This window comes from Acomys russatus, chromosome 24 (genome assembly GCF_903995435.1).
Source record: "Acomys russatus chromosome 24, mAcoRus1.1, whole genome shotgun sequence".
NCBI classification, from domain to species: Eukaryota; Metazoa; Chordata; class Mammalia; order Rodentia; family Muridae; genus Acomys; species Acomys russatus.
The window spans coordinates 7408761-7425941 of record NC_067160.1 but is presented as its reverse complement, the minus strand read 5'-3'; the positions used below and the strand labels follow the sequence as shown (position 1 = coordinate 7425941).

Sequence of the window (17181 nt, the reverse complement as noted above, 5' to 3'; positions counted from 1 at the left end):
ACTTTCCACAGCTTGCTATTGCTCACCTCAGAAAGAGTAAAAGGCCTTTTTAATCCAATTGCTATATACTGTAAGACAACAATTTGGCTTTGGTTGTCTTGTTCATTATATATGATATATCAATTAATATGTTAATTAACATATATTTATACATGCACCTATTACACATGTAACTGTTTTGCTGATCACTTTTTCTGTGTCTCAAAACCACACCTTCCTTGCAGCAGCCACCTTGCATGTCACATTATGAAGTCTGTCTGAGGTCATCGTTCCTTCCTGCTTCCTGTTGGAATTCCTCCTTTGTTTCAGTTAGGATTATCTTTCTTCCTTCTCATTGGTGCAGAGCAATTTGTAGTCATAAGTCATGTACATGCTTGTATTAAGCCCTTCTTGTCACCATGGTTCCTGGAGGACACAGGGTGATTGATACATACGTATATATGTGTATTCCTCCTTGGCCCCTTTAGTCACCTGCTCACTCTGCCTAGTGCACTGTCTTTAGCAAGAGCTCAATAAATATTTTTTAAATTAAATTATCAAAGTGACTTATTGGATTTTCAAAGCTGGGGATCATGATTTTGACAATTTCCCATGTCCTCTGAGCTCTAATCATGCTATTATATGTGCTGACTTAATAAATATTTATTGAATTGAACAGAGATGTGTGTACTGAAGCTCAATCTCTGGTTTGATGCATTAGAAAAAAATCCATATCCAATTATAGCAGCAAATCGTGTGTACAGTTGCCAGGGAGCTTTACAACAGCACCTTTCTTTCCGTTCCTACGTAGGGAGCTGTAATGGATGAAATGGAAACAGTACTCTTCGGAAGTGACAAATACGCTGCACGATTTGGGGAATCCATAGCAAATCTCGGTGACATTGACAATGATGGCTTTGAAGGTAATTAGAAATCTCTAATCTGGTACCTGATTTCCACACTCAAAATGGTTGAAGGAGGAGGACGTGATTGTAGTTTTGTGCTCTTTGCTTTTCCGTTGAAAAGTGGGCCAGAATGGTCTGCTGTTTAGCTTTTTATAATGTTGTTATCTTAGGAATTGATCTTTATCAAGGTTAATTAGAGGGCGGTGCTACTCAAAACGTTTATTATAAGTAACATAATTCTTTACTCATCTCTAAAAATGATGCCTATCTGTAGGCTTTGAACTTTTCCAAACCTACTTAATTTGGGGTTCTTTAATGCTTATGCCTCCCTTCCAACCCTCCTATCCTAGAAAGAAGAGAAAAGAGGTTAATGGCAACAGGAGAAGTAGACCTTTTTAGACTCAGTTCCTTGGAGCAATTCCAATGGCTTAGTCAGCAGGACTCAAGCACACACGTTAAACAGCAAAGCAGCAATTCAGCAAAGGTGACTGCAACTGCAGCCCCAGAACCCAGAGCAACAGCAAGACCTCAGAGCAGCAGATGGAACTTTGATGCATTCACTGGAAAGGTTCTCTCTAGGAGCTTCTCAAAGGGGAACGATGAAGAGTAGGAAATGATGCCAAGACCAAAAGCCCAGCCTCTTGTTTTGGGCATATCTATCTATCTATCTATCTATCTATCTATCTATCTGTCTGTCTGTCTATCCTTTCAGAGTCTGTATTAGGAAGTTTATCAGTTGGCAAAGACCACACCCCCTACAAGTGGTGTCCTCTTCTAGTGGACAAACATCACCTGTTCTCTCAAAGTCTGTTTCCAGCAGAAAAATACCACCACATGCCCTCACAGAAGTCTCTTTCACATCCCACACTTGGGATCAAAACAAAAATATATTTACACCCACCACAGCTATCAAACTGTGATATCCATAATTTTTCTATTTTAAAAAAATACCAATTTTAGAAAGAAAATATAAGGGGTATGTAACATATGACCATGATATTTAACTACTAGTACAGTCCAGAAACTGACCAAATCCAACTGAGTCTGGTTGTGAAGTAGAAGCACACTCTGGTGACAGGAATGTAGCTGCTGCTGTGCTACAGGATTTGGAAGGGTCCCAGGGAGAGTCCCAGCATTGGTGAGGGGCAGCTGTGAGAACGGGGGCAGAGGATACCCATCAGCTGATACCCAAGTGTTTACAGCATTAAATAAATGGCACTGTCTTAACCATGCATGCTGCTCAGGATTGTCAGCACTTTTGTAGAATTACCTTCCTCTACAAGTGTTCCCTCTTGGTCTACTGCTGGAGTGAGTCTATTTCATAAAACTGTGCACATATGATGAATATGTGTGAGAGGAGAGTGTGCAGTTTCCCTGAGTGCAGTAATTTCCTGCAATTCAGAAAGCAAGTTTTCAATGTTTATTTTAATGGCTCAGAATTGTGTCTTCTTGATACTATCATTGATATTTAGGGTATGGTTTATATTAAAAAGGAGCCAAAATTACCACTGTGATTGTGAAAAATTCAGACAATGAGTGTTATCATGAAAATAAACTTTCTACTCTTTAGATTTCAGTTACAATACTTAAAAACAGTACTTATTAGTAAAATAACTAATGTACCTACATAGAATCATGTGGTATAACAATGATTTGTTCTTACAGCTGTAGAATGTTATGTTTCTCCTTCATGTTACATGTATTTACGTCACTTAAGTGATGGTCTTAGTCAGCACGCCTTTTAATCTTGGGTTTTTTTTTTTCACATGAGATCATCACATTTTCTCCCAGTGTCATGATTCAATGTTAATCACAATAAATTTATTCTGTCAATGTTTTACAGGACACTTTCTGAAACCCTATTTATATGTGTGTGTGTCTCTAATACATAACACTGGAGAAAGAACTGATTCAGAATCCATTTCAAAGTAGTAGAAAATTCTAGAAGCTCAAAACTATGTCATATATATATATATATATATATATATATATATAATCTTAAAACAATATCATATTATAACATGCCAAATATTGTGGTATGCAATTGATGTGTTGCATCCTTTTATACTGAGCACATGTGTCTTCATGTGCACTCATTCTGTGAATGAGGAAACAAGACACAAATTAAACACTGGGGGTTCAAGAGCAGCAGCAGAGCTGAGGTCAGTATTGAGAGCTATGTCTGGAGGCCCTGTATGCTTAACCATTGTAAAAGTGCTCTCTAAAGCCATCGTCTCTGTTATTTTCCATGCACAGACTATTATGCACAACATGAAGTCAGGGTTTTACTTTCTCTGGAAGAGTTGTTGAGTTTCCTCAAAGAGGGAGTTTTCATGTTATGTCGCAATGCATGCAGGATTGTGAAGGCTAGTTTTCCAAGTTCATTCTGTGCGTCAGGAATTTCTAATGTTTCCACTATTTAAATCCAATAGATGTTGCTATTGGTGCGCCGCAGGAAAATGACTTGCAAGGTGCTATCTATATTTACAATGGCCGAGTAGATGGGATCTCATCCACTTACTCACAGGTAAGATGCCATTCAGTCTTCCCGGGAAGCATTGCTGCTTAAAGTACCCTCATCATTTGACTGCTGATGTGGACTTCTTTTCTCTTTCCAATATTTAACACTTTTATTTCACCATATAATATTGGTAAGTGGTCCTATTTTAACCGACTCTGAAGACAATTTTTCCTTGAACCATTTATTTCCATAGGGTTCAACTCAATTTTTATTCTTGGTTTTAGCCTATTACAGATGTCTCTGTGTATGATATCACATCTGTTTTCTTGAGGCAATGGCCATACTTTTCCAAATATGCCCATTTAGAAACCAAGCGTATTTTCTTGCAGCTAAAGCTTCATGCTTTACAAAGCTAGTGAGGAAGTCATATGTGCAATGAGACCATGTTTCTTTCTTTGTATAGTAGTTAAACTGATAGCATCTTTTTTTTATTTAGTTTTAATTTTTTACATATGCATTCATATCATTCCATATATATATATATATATATATATATATATATATATATATATATATACAATAAACTACCTATAGCAAAAATAACCATGACACAATCAGGAATTATATAAATTCCTAGTGTTTTGGCTGTTTGTATTTGGCAGCCTCCAAGAAAACATTTTTCCTATCTTGGTGCATCTAAAATTCTGAATATAAATAACTCTCCAGCACACCTTGTCATTATCAACTTAAAACATCTATCTAGACCTAAAATCATCTTAACCCCTAAACAACTAAGCTACATTATAAAACTAAGCTACCTGGTCTTCAACTCTATCAGAGACTTAAGAAGGAATAAACTTGATTACCTGAGTATGCAGGGAGTGCAGGGGAGTAGCTTTCCAAATGAGAAGATGACAGAGACAGTTTGCTACCTGAATAGTCACTCAAAACTCTGTAATGTTGGAGCATCTTATTCAGCCTTCTGGCCGAATATATCTGAGAGACGTATTTGTGAGGCAGGAACTATTGAGGACTTGCTTACCCTGTCTTGGCAGAGTTTGGCTGTCGACTCTGTCTACATCCAAGCTTGCCCTTTTTTAGCCAGAATTGTGTCTGTGGTAGAAATGAGGACCTTTTGCCCAGTGGCTCGTTTGCCACATTTGAAGCCATCTTCATAAAGAGGTTCTTTGATGCTCATCATCCTCTTTGAGGTAGCTGAGTGTTGCCAGAAGTTAACCTGTCTCATTGTCAGTGAATCTTTAAAATAATAAAAACATTTAAATGCCACATTCTGCATGTCTCTGAGGTTTTTGAAAACCTTATCTAACTATCCTACCTTATCTTTCTATAGAATCATATCTATCTTCTTCACCTAAGATGTATATTCTTGTGATAAAAGTAGACTACTGATTGACATGACCATGATTTGATCAGCTATACCTCATTTGTCCTAAACAGCCTGCAATAGCACTTTCAAAGTATTGGAAGTAAACCTTGTATTATAATTTAGTTATATGGGTACAATTCCTCATATTAGAGTAGAAATACATGTGTGAAGAATAAACTTACATTTGAATTCTACAGCACTATATCTAGAAATAAACTTATTTTGCATCTATATACAAAATTCTATCCCAGAGAATTAAAAATAACCTTGTGAGTGACAATTGAGGCATTAAGTGAGGAGTAGATTCACTAATCTACTTTTTGTTCTATACAACTTCGTGACAAAACTCTCATTTCAGTTCTATATCTTGAAGACTCAGGGCATTTCAGTGCATAAAAATAGATTATTTTGTTGAGGCCAAAAGTGGGCAAATGACCCTCTAAATTTATATATATATATATAAATATATATCACGTAAAAGATTCTTTCTGTGAACAGAACCGCATTTATGTATTTCTAATTCAGTGTGTGGACATGAAATTAAGTAGGTGGAGCACCTGATGACTTGGACTGTTCTTAAATTGTGAGAAGTAATCTGTCTAAACCTCTAGACTTTCATCATTAACCTGAATAATAAGAACTAAGAAATAATAATAGACATTGTATTTTCAAAGTACTCATTTATTTATTAATGTTGGCTATGGAAGTAAGTGCAGAACTTTAAAAAAAATCAAAGGCATTGAATAAGAATTATTTTGGAAAAACTAAAAACTATGCTGTAAAATATTGCCTTTTTTGCAACATATGTTTTTAGAAACAATATAGATTCCAGGTCTATTTCTAGGTGGGGAATTTTGCCTCTCTTAAAGTGTTTGATTTATATAGAATTCCTTTTGTTAGTCAATGTGCTAAGTAAGGCAAGCCTCAGAAGACCCTTTGTTTCACTAAGCTAGTATCTTAGAAATGCTGGATATTCAATAACTTTCCTATTAAATTCACACACAAACATACACCCTTTTCCCCAGAGAATTGAAGGACTTCAAATCAGCAAATCACTAAGGATGTTTGGGCAGTCTATCTCAGGACAAATTGACGCAGACAACAATGGCTATATTGGTGAGTAGATACTATGCCCAGTTTCAGGAACCACCACAACCACCACCACCACCACCACCACCACCACAACAACAACAACAACAACAACAACAAGCCCTTTTGTGGATACTGCTTTTCTGTGAACATGGAAAAACAATGTGACAGTTACTCCTTATTGTATTGTATTGCATTTTTAAAGTTTGAAGCTGGGCCTGAAATGATCAGGTTATTAGTTCATCAATTTTACACTGTTAGTGGCTCAACGGTAGAGCCCTTGTTCTCGAGATAAAAAAAAGTAGTACCTAAGAAATCAATCAACTTTGTGATGAAAAGAAAGGAGAAATCTGTTTGGAGAGATGTGAAAGGAACCTTCTGGGTGAACGTATCTAACTCAGAGCACTGCATGTTGTCCGGCAGCCCGACTGTGAGTGTCCAGGATGCAGTGTCTTTGCTTTCCTGTGAAAGGATTGCTGCTGCTATTTCTGAGTGACTATAGTCCCACAAATGGGGACAGGGACCCGAGGATGCCACCTTGCCTTGTCCAGTTAGTTTTCTGTAAATGCCGTCTTGATAGTCAAGAGATGATATTTGTGGCTGCAAGGAGGAAAGGGAGGATACAAGGGATGGGATAACAATTGAGATGTAATATGAATAAATTAATAAAATATATTTTAAAAAAGAAAAAAAGTAACTCTCTTTATCTAACAGTGATCATTAATCTACCCCGTTGTTTTTCACCCTCCAGATGTAGCGGTTGGTGCTTTTCAGTCTGATTCTGCAGTGTTGCTAAGGTGAGGTGGATGGGTTTCACTGCTTAATGAGCACTGGGACTAATTGTAGCTAGCAGGAGGGAGGCTTTGAGAGCAGTGGCCATTTTGATGCTCCATTTGGTATCCAGAAGTTTTATTATTAAACTTGGGGGTATGTTTCTCACCTTGCCTATATATAATTAAACAGATCATCAGACAGACTAATGGTTTTATAATTTAAATGAAAACTTCTCTTGATCTGTACACAAACTATAATGAAGCATATATGCCCATATCATTGTGTAGGAATTTCAATGGCATTGCTTGGTTGTCAGGAACAGGTGTCATCATTGCCTTAAGGTAAAATAATTCTATAATTAATATTAATAAATTTATTTTCTTTTAGGACAAGGCCTGTAGTGATTGTTGAAGCATCTTTAAGCCATCCTGAGTCAGTAAATAGAACAAAATTTGACTGTATTGAGAATGGACTTCCTTCTGTATGCATGGACCTAACACTGTGTTTCTCATATAAAGGCAAAGAGGTCCCAGGCTACATCGGTAAGTGTGCATTTGAGTGTACACCATTCTTTAATCTGGGAGTCAGTTGTGAGCTCCTATTGATTGTTGCTATGAGCATTTGACATTTCCTTGGAGGAGAACAGAATAATCTTTAGATGTACACTTCTTGTCTGCCTTTTTGAATCTCAAGTGGTCCTAACCAGTATCTGGGGCAAAATGGAATTAGTGTTTATGTCAGGAGGCAGATCCTGGGGCATCACTTGCTGCATTAGTGTACGGTGAACTCTCTGTGCCTAACCTGTGAAATCCTGAGAATCAGAAGAAGGCACCACGGCTCCTCTGCTTTACAGGGCTCCTTTTGAGATGTTTCCATTGTTATTGCTGCTGTTTAAACAGTAACAGAGAGGGAACCTAGAGCCTCAGGGATCCTGGACAGGTGTTACACCGCTAAATTCATCCTCAGGCCCACTGAGCTCTTCAAACCTGAAGCTGAGCTAGTTTAGGTAGAAAGGAGTGAGAAGCACAAGATCATTTTGTAAAGTACACACTGTCATATTGGGGTAATTGGAGAAGCTTATCTGGGGAGTAGACCTGGATTTATATATATATATATATATATATATATATATATATATATATATATATATATATGTATATATATATGTATATATATACATATATATATATATACACACAGACACATATATATAATGTATACATATAATATATAGTGTGTTGTCACCGTCATCTCTGAAAACTGTGTCTATGTTCTATATATAAGGAACTCTTAATTGTCTGCCATAGAGAATGTAGCATTGATGTGGCTCATCCAAGTGGGTAATTAATTCAAAGTCCTACACACACACACACACACACACACACACACACACACAGAGAGAGAGCGAGGAGAGAGAGAGAGAGAGAGAGAGAGAGAGAGAGTTAGCTACTAATAAAAATGTCCCACAGTAAGTCATACATGTACCTGACATTATCATTTGGATGGTAGTCACTTATGAAATTGATTGTGCAATAACTTCATAGGCTGCTGTTATATAAGATTACAGAGGCTGTCAATTACTTATTGAGCCAAACTTTGGACGTATAATAGAGGTTCCAGTCTGAATAATTTTGTTATATAATGGGCAGAATGAACCCGGCATCTGTGCTTTATGAGACTCATTTTTAATAATGCTCCTGGAAAGCCCTGGCCGGAGCTGAAGTAATAAGACGGGCAAACCCTCACTGGTTATTGGCACCTGGGGAGTGTGACCCCAGAGTGAATTACACATTAGCAGAGAAAAGCTGATGGCTTATCTGAAAGATACACGTGAGTGGATGTGGCTGCTTCCTTCTTCTTCCAACTCCATTGTAACATATTTTTTCTTAAATCTGAAAATGACTATATTAACTATAAATAACCACAATGTTCTTATGAAACATGCTCTAAAAGTGTTATCAAAGGACTCCATGTTAAAAATAACCCACATGGTAGGTTTGTTTGATGAAGCCAATACATCTGCCTCTTGATGGAAATAGGTTTGCTTGCTTGCTTACTTGCTTTTTGGGTTTTCAAAACAGGGTTTCTCAGTGTAGTCTGTCCTGTCCTGGACTCACTTTGTAGACCAGGCTGGCCCAGAATTTACAGAGATCCACCTGCTTCTGCCTCCCTGAGTTCTGGGATTATAGGTGTGCGCCACCACGCCTGGGGGTAGATTTTTCTTTCCCTCTTCTTCTTTATCTTTCATTTGGACTTAGGTGATGAATTTGAAGATGGCTACTTCGATTGCCCCACTCACTCTTGCTCTCCAGGTTACTAAATTAAGATTATTGTGATGTTGAAATCAGTCGATTTGGCCTTTATTTTCTGAATGAAATGAAATAAAATTAATTAAGTGATGGTTGAAATATTCATTTAAAAATAAATGTAAGAGTAACATGGGTTTTATGCTTCTGCTTTGAGTAAAATATCTTCAGAAAAGTGTTTCTCTTAAAATACAAATTAATGTTGTAGAAATTATATAAATCTTAAAACTTCATTAACATGTCATTGCTCCTATGCAGGGAGGGCAACTCAGAGAAGCTCTGTGCTTAACTCACTTGTAAAAACACATTTAGATTCAGGAAGTGAGGCTTACTTCCTTTAAATAATCTACATTGATAATTTTATGGCTTTTTAAATCCTTCATTCTTTTTTTCCTGATCTGAGGATCTTGTTTTGTTTTTCTTTTTTTTTTTTTCAGTTAAATTTTGACTGTGCCAGATTTGAAATCAACCCCTCCAGACCACTAGAATAGTCAAGAGATCGTTTATGTATTTTTTTCTTTTTGCACAGAATAATTATAGAGGGTCAAACTATGAGCAGTAAAGCTATAACAGATGAGTAGTTGGAGACTGGGCTGAAAGGAAGGTACATTTTCAGTAAACCATTTTATAAAGGATTTGGCTTATGACCAGTCTGATCATTTTATATAGGAAATTAAGCAAACATATCAAGCTTTCAAATAAGAAGCAAAGCAATGAGTGAACCTTACTATGTTTGATGTTAGTCATGTCATCTCACAAGTTGGATTCATCCTGAGCCATGTTGGAGCTCAGGTATCTGTCTATGTCTGTCACCAGGCTCTGTGTAGACAAAAGGGACTTCAAAGACTTGTGTTGTTAGTAATGATTTTGATGGAGTGTTTTTCACATACTTATATACAGAAGGATTAAAAAAATAACTAAAGATGTTAGTAATGGAAACTTAGAAAGAAGTTAATAAATCATTTTTATTTTTTAATAAAATTTTTATTTTTTAATAAAATTGTATAATCAAATACAAATAAAATAATAAAATTATTTTTAATAAAATTGTATAATAAAATACAAATTGTATTAAAAATAACATGGAAGTTATATTTTAATCTCCTTTTTTCATACTTCAGTTTACCTGTTTAAAAAGAATATGAGGGACAAATGTGAGGCATTTCCAGCATGGGATATAACTGCTAATACCTCAGCGCCTTAAGCACGGATGCCAACCATGGTTTTCTCTCTGTTTGTGCAGTTTTGTTTTACAACGTGACCTTGGATGTGCACAGGAAGGCAGAATCTCCGTCAAGATTTTACTTCTTCTCCAATGGGACTTCTGACATGATCACAGGAAGCATACGAGTTTCAAGCAATGAAAGGAACTGTAGGACACACCAGGCATTCATGAGGGTAAGGGAAGCTACTTAATATGAAATATAGGCATCCATATTGTCCCTGCAGCAGTGGCAGCTTACTGTGTGCTTATGGACTTTTAGCTTCCTTCCCAGTCAAAGCATCAGGCAGTATCAGCCTGGAGAATGTAAAGTCCACTTCCTGATGTGTCTTTATCTTCCTCTCACCTTGCCCTTCCACCAATCTCTATTTCCCTGTTCTTCTTCCACTTGCTTGGAAATGAACCTGCTGGGTACCAAACTGCTGGATGCATTTGGGGTGCTGGGGCAGTGGGGATGGTGGCTGGCTTTCCATGACCCCAGCTAGGTAGAGATCAGCATGAATGCATTCAGCTCCTTTGTCTCTGCTGCAGCTTCCCTGGGGTGTCAGTGGGAGCTTCTGCAGTTGTGGCCTGGTGAGGCTCATTTGTGACCCACAGCTCTTACGATGATTTGGGGGCTACCCTGCCAAAGCACAGTGAATCTTATATTTCTTTTATCAAAACACTCATTCCCAAACCGAGAATCGTGCTCCACACATTGGTTAAATTTTAGCATATGAAACCTTGCCAGGTTCTTTTTCACTAGGGAACCATGTACTTCATCAGAAAAATCTATTGTCACAAGAAAGCCAACCGGTCCTTAGGAGCCCTTTCTGGGATTTGAAATAGTAACCTCAGCTTAGAACTTAATTTTCCCTTAGCTACTTATTCCAGGAAAAGGTAAACAGGCTTCAGGACTGGTGCTGTGATGAGCACTAATACCCAAGCCGGTTTCCCATCTCCCTGAACTGGGTGTATTGTACTAAAATAAAGCTATTAGATGGTTCAGAGCTAAAGACATAGAACTATATTAGTGTAGCCATCAGTTATGTGGTAGGGATTCGAGAGGTTTTTTTATTTTCTTCCTTCACAGATGTGTTTTGACTTATATTAGTCGATTACAGAGAGAATGGATGAGGCCATTTTCAGGGCAACATAAGGACCGGCATTAAATGTTCTCAAGGAAACAGTTGCGTTTAAGTTGTAAAAATAGCAGAAAATTGGCTTTGGTTTATTTCGTCCCGTTTCCTGGTACTGCTCCTATGACTAAAGGATGGGATCGTCAAATTGTACATGGTCTTCAGAGCGATTTGGAGTAGAATTACAACTTAGCAGAGGTTTCCATGCCCTGTTGGATGTATCCTCACAGAGGTGTCATGGCTTTCATGATAATGGGGTGCACTGTTGACTTTAGGTCCTATGATGCATGTTCTATTATTTCTTCATCACCACCACCACCATCATCATTGCAAGGCTGGAGAGCAATGGCAGTCTGCTAGGCAGACTCTCTAGCATTCAACTGCATTCCAAGTACCATACTAGAGTGAACGTTCAACTGTAGTTGAACCCTGCGTACCCTGCAGGGCTTTAAAAAGTCACTATTTGCTCCAATGCCTTTTTTTTTTTCTTTCCTAAGTTACATAGGCAATGTCAAGCTTCATTTACAACAAACTCAGGGAAGATATAGAAACCACCAGAAAGCAGCTGTAGCTTTGAGTTCTGCCAAGGAGCTGTAGCTATCACTTCAGAAGGGAGTCAAAAACTGCAGCTTCCCACCCCTGACTGTATAGTTTTGCCCACACCGTTAGGAGACATTATTGTTCTGATTTTTCACAGTTGAAAGTACAAAAGAGCACCCCGAAATCCCCTTCCTCTCTCTCTTCCTAATAAAGTAGAGAAGATGGGCAGTGGTCCAGGTTGGCTGGCTAGTCCTTGAGTTCTGTGAAAGATGTCCAGTATCGTAAATGTATGCATCTGACCCAGAACCCTTCATAATGAAAAGTGGTGACATTTCTTGATGTTGTATTCAGGGGTGCTGGTGAGGTGACTCAACTTGTTAACCTTGTTGATATTCTGAAGGACCAGAGTTTAGTTCCTAACACACACATTAATCAGCTCACAACCCCCTTTAACTCTACTTTCAGGGGATCTGACCTTTTCTGGGCTTCTATGACTGCCACACACATGTCACAGAGAAGAAGGGGGGGGGGGGAGAGAGAGAGAGAGAGAGAGAGAGAGAGAGAGAGAGAGAGAGAGAGAGAGAGAGAGAGAGAGAGACAGAGAGAAATAAAAACAAATTAAGTACTATATTCAGGCCCAGGACCCTCAGCATTCAGAGGACTCCCTGCTGAGGGGATACAAGTTAAATCTCAATTGGCTCTTTCACTAAATTCTCTGAGCACTTATTAAATACATTGTGTCAGATTCTGTTTGGGACAGTTACACAGTATCTATAAATGTAAACTAACAAGATCACTACCTTTATGTAGTTTCTAGGCTAGTGGTAATAGATAAAAACATGCTGAAAAAGAAGCCTTAAGTATTCTAGAAGATCGTACAGACAAGGGAAAACATATGAAGGCGTGACAGAATTCAGAAGAGTGGGGTGCTGGATGGGCAGGTGCAAATAAATAGGGTGCAATACAAATGAGAGCAGGGCTCATTTAGAAGGTGACATTAAGTCTCTGAAGGAGTGAGGTGACATTAAGTCTCTGAAGGAGTGAGGCTATTTCCCATACAAAAAGTGCAAGGCAGTGGCTCCCAACCTCAGAGTAAACAGCATCACCCATAGGACTTCTCAGACAGAACATGCTAGACTGTATGTAGCTAGAGTCATTGACTGCAGGGGCTTGCAAAAGACATGTAAATTTACCATTCTGCCAGGGTCCTGGCAGAGGCTGGCTTGGGAACTAAATTTTGAGAATCTCAGATATAGGAGCAGAGGTTCTAGTAACTAGGTAAGGTGCTTCAGGACAAAAGGGTGGCAGATTGTTTTCAGGGACAATGAAGAGGTGAGGTTGACTAAAGAAATGTGCAGTAGAGATGGAATACTTGCAGGTAGACCTGATGGGATCTGTAGGGTTTTCCCTATGTGAGATGGAGATTTAGTGCAGGATCTGAGCTGAGTGTATATGACTTGGGTATGAAATCCACTCTGGCTGCTCTGACAAGACTATTGATGGATCATCGGCTGCCAGCATTGACAAAGAAAAATCCTACTGATTTCACAAGGTCAGCATGATGTTTCTATCAGAGATGGTTGAAGACACAAAGTCTACGCCATTTACTAACAGATACTATATCAGACACCAGAAAGAGAGTTATCAAGATGAGTACAGGCTGGTTAGCCCAAGCAACTACACACATCATTTCTATTAATTCAGAAAAAAATACTGAGAAACAATTTTTACTTGGAACATTCTATTGTTCAGTTGTAAAGTTGCTGAGATGGAGACATATTTAACTTCTCAAATAACTATCAGTTAATTGTTGGCATATACTAATCTATACAGGAGGAGGGGCAACAGGAATGCCTGTCTCCATCAATATCGTGAGATCCAGTAATTCAGTGCTGTAACAGTAAGATGCTCTATTAAGCTCATGAAATCAGCCTGCCTACGTATGTACTAGATTGTGCTAGCTTTCTGTTTCTGTAACAAAATACCTGAGATGGATCAACTTATATGAAGAAAAACTTCTTTTGGCTTATGGTTTCAGAGATTTCATTCCATGGTTGTCCAGCTCCATTTTTTAAAAAAATGAAACAGAGCATTTTGGTGGAATAGGAGTGTAAATTGCTCCCCTCACAAGGACCCATGAAAAACAGAGAGCCTCTTGCTAGCCAAGAAGGAGTTAGGGGAAGAGTCTGGAAACAATATAGGGCCAGGAACCCTCCCCCTTTGAATTAAGGCCCATCAGTTCAGTTTCCACTATCTCCAAGTACCTCATTAAAACAGGGAACTATAAAGATTAACCTGCTGGTGGGATCCGAGCCTACAGGACACAATTTCATTCCAGACACACCACCTTTGTACATTGCTGCCTTAAAGACCAAACCTAACAAATAGGACTTTAAGGGACATAAGATCTAAATCATAATACCTTAAGTTCTCATATTTTTTAAATTTTGGTTTTAAATTGTTATGAAAGTCTTTACATAACTTCTAAACTTTATCTTATTATTATAGTTACTATTTTAAGAATTAGTGCATTTTTTTTGTATTATGTGTCTAATTTGCCTACATTTTTGAGCAACACATGTGCATAACTTAATGAAGTGCTATTTTCGAAGAAGTTAGTTTTCAAGCACAGAAGACCATTAGCTGGTTTATATATCAGCACATTTCTGCTCTAAGGCTGGGTGCCAGCAAACTGCATAACCATCATGATACTGTGGCATTCTAGTTGCAGCTGAGTGCTGTAACTCAAGCTAATTCCTTAATAGATTTGTGGGGATGCTGAAAGAGGATATTATCTTTCAAATAATTCTGGTTTTGTTACTCTTGTTATAACAAAGGCCACAAAATCGATAAATATTTAACAAGTTTCTATATGCTGTATTCTCTGTGCTTTTAAAAATATTCCTATAAGGGAAAATTGGAATCTCGGCTTTTATGTCTTTTCTCTGAACGCTGTAGTGCCAGGTGACTGACAGTTTTCTATCATGTACACTTGAACTTACAAAGTAATTATAATTTCCCATATTGGCACTTGCTCATACTCAGTTTATGTCTTGGTCTTCTAAACCCCACATTTGTGCCCCAGAATATTTCAAGAACATCAGTATCATATTCCTCGTTTAGAATTTTTCTAATGTAGACTTGTGTGGCAGCTGAGGGTTGAGTGGGAAACAACTGAGGAAAGATAGCGCGGGTTTCGGGGGCCTGATGAAAATTGCCTAATTTTTTGTGGCAGCGGTTGTATTGCTCTGAATATGCTAAAAGCCAAAGATTTTTTTCCACTTTATAGGGTGATTCGCATGGCATGCGAACTGTATCTCAATAAAGGCATTATTTTTTTAAAGTTTCTCATAGCCCTCTTCAGTGCTCCTAACATGGCCTCCTTGCTCTGCACATGTGCGTGAATACATGGCAATAATGATCCCTACACGTCTTTGCGGATGCACGGTTGACGGTCTGTGATAGAATTACTAACTTGATGCTGCATCTTTAAGACTCTTGTGTGCCTGGTGGACCCATGAGTAAATATCTTTAAATGTTTATGCCTTGACATAATGTTTAACCTCACATTCTGATCAGCTCTATTTTTTAACAATTCCTCTAGTAGCAAGTATGGACCTATAGTTTAGTTCTCAAGTTGGTCTGACATACAGAGTTCTATGAAAGAGAAAGAATACAAACATTGTCTAATTTTAGGCATAAGTTAATTTGCGTTCTTGTGGGTACTATCTTTTGAAAATTCAGATAAAATTATGATGTAGAATTTTTGTTATTTTTTAATATAATAGCATATGTCATTTCATATATAAACTCTTAAGCAAGTCTATGTTTCTTCTCCTGAATACTTACTCTGTCACTCAAAGACATTTTTAATGTTTTAGATTTCTGCCTTTAGGTGGAGCTGATAAAGTTAAACAAGTGTGTGATTTTCTTAGAAAAGCACATGTATATTCCACATAGTGTGAGAAAAGCATAATTGATAGCTAATTGGGATAATGAAAGTAATACACACCAGATGTAGAGAAGACCTTGTGGAAAATTCGTATGAATTAAGTAACATGTGACTTGGTCAAAGCAAGCTTGTTGAGAAGAATTAAAACAGTGGACATGTGGAGGGACAGTCAGTGGCTGTCTAGTTCCCATGCCCAGGGAATAATTTAATCAAGTTTGCTATTGTAATACTCAGGGTTCAAGCTGTTCCATTTTCACAAGTTGATAACTTGGGATTTGGGCTTTGATTTGCAGCATTCCGGTATGGTCAAGGTTTCCTGTGGAGATGATCACTTACTAAGTAATTTAATAAATGACATCTGGAGATAAAGGAGTAAAAAAGTAAGCTGGTCTCTTGAACACTGTAGTTCAGCTCTGGCTCTTTCAAGTGCCACTGATCACTGTAAACCCAATACTTGCTACAACACGATTTTCTATTTAATGTTCTTTGAGTGACAGAACTCCTACTTTCTTATGCCTCCAAATGTTTCTCAGTACTTCTCAAACTAAATTTCAGCATCTGATTGGGTAACATGGAGCTACATTTGAAGTTTTATATATATATATATATATATATATATATATATATATATATATATATATATATATATATAAAATATCTTAACCTCTGGGTATTTTGCGTACATTATGCCATCTAACCATCCCAGCGGTATGTAGACATCACCACTATCATTTCCATTGTTATTTTCAGATAGTGTCACAAAACAAACTGAGTGAATGACAGGCCAAAGTCACACAGATGGCAATGGACCTGTGATAGCGTCTCTAGGTTCTTGTCTTCTTGAAGCAAATAATTCAGCTGAGAGCAGAGATAGTTTAAGTAGAATAAAGTAAAATATTCACTCCAGAGAGAGATCAAAGAAAGCTCCCCAAAGGAGGGTTAATGACCCAGTGGATTCTGCATTGTGGATTTTTAGGAAGCTTTTTATGAATATTTATGAGATGGGTGGCATACTCAAGAGTGAAGTAAGTAACTCTTTTCCCATCACAAATCATGGTGGGCCAGGTTGCCCTTGTGAATATTTTCCCATGATCCTCTAAAAGCCCCTCTTAGACATCAAAACCACAACATTAATGACATTATAATGAAGCAGAAGTCCTTTCAAGGTAAAGACACTTCCTTGCTGCACATATGTAGGAAAATACCCTGCAACCCCAGTTCTGATACAGCGCTAACAAGCCATCTCTGTCATGGAGGCTATTTAACCAAGGAGCTGCATGACATCAGGAGACATAGCTACCATGAGTCGCCTATTACATCTCACATCTAACTCCTGCTTTAGACGGCTTGAGCATCATATGATTGCTTGTCAATTCAGATACCTTTTTTAAAAATTGAGGCTTTAACCGGGAATGCTGTGGCCAGGGTTTTGCATACTTTTTCCAGTT

The 17181-nt window shown here is 37.9% G+C and overlaps 1 protein-coding gene across 1 annotated transcript in view; it reads left to right on the top strand.

Annotated features, from left to right (window-relative positions):
* Positions 1-17181, top strand: part of Itga4 (integrin subunit alpha 4) — a 69979-nt gene that overhangs the window by 25859 nt on the left and 26939 nt on the right. The window contains 6 exon segments of the mRNA XM_051167127.1: positions 791-902; positions 3317-3411; positions 5758-5848; positions 6573-6618; positions 6983-7137; positions 10145-10299. Coding sequence (XP_051023084.1) covers positions 791-902; positions 3317-3411; positions 5758-5848; positions 6573-6618; positions 6983-7137; positions 10145-10299 — 654 coding nt within the window.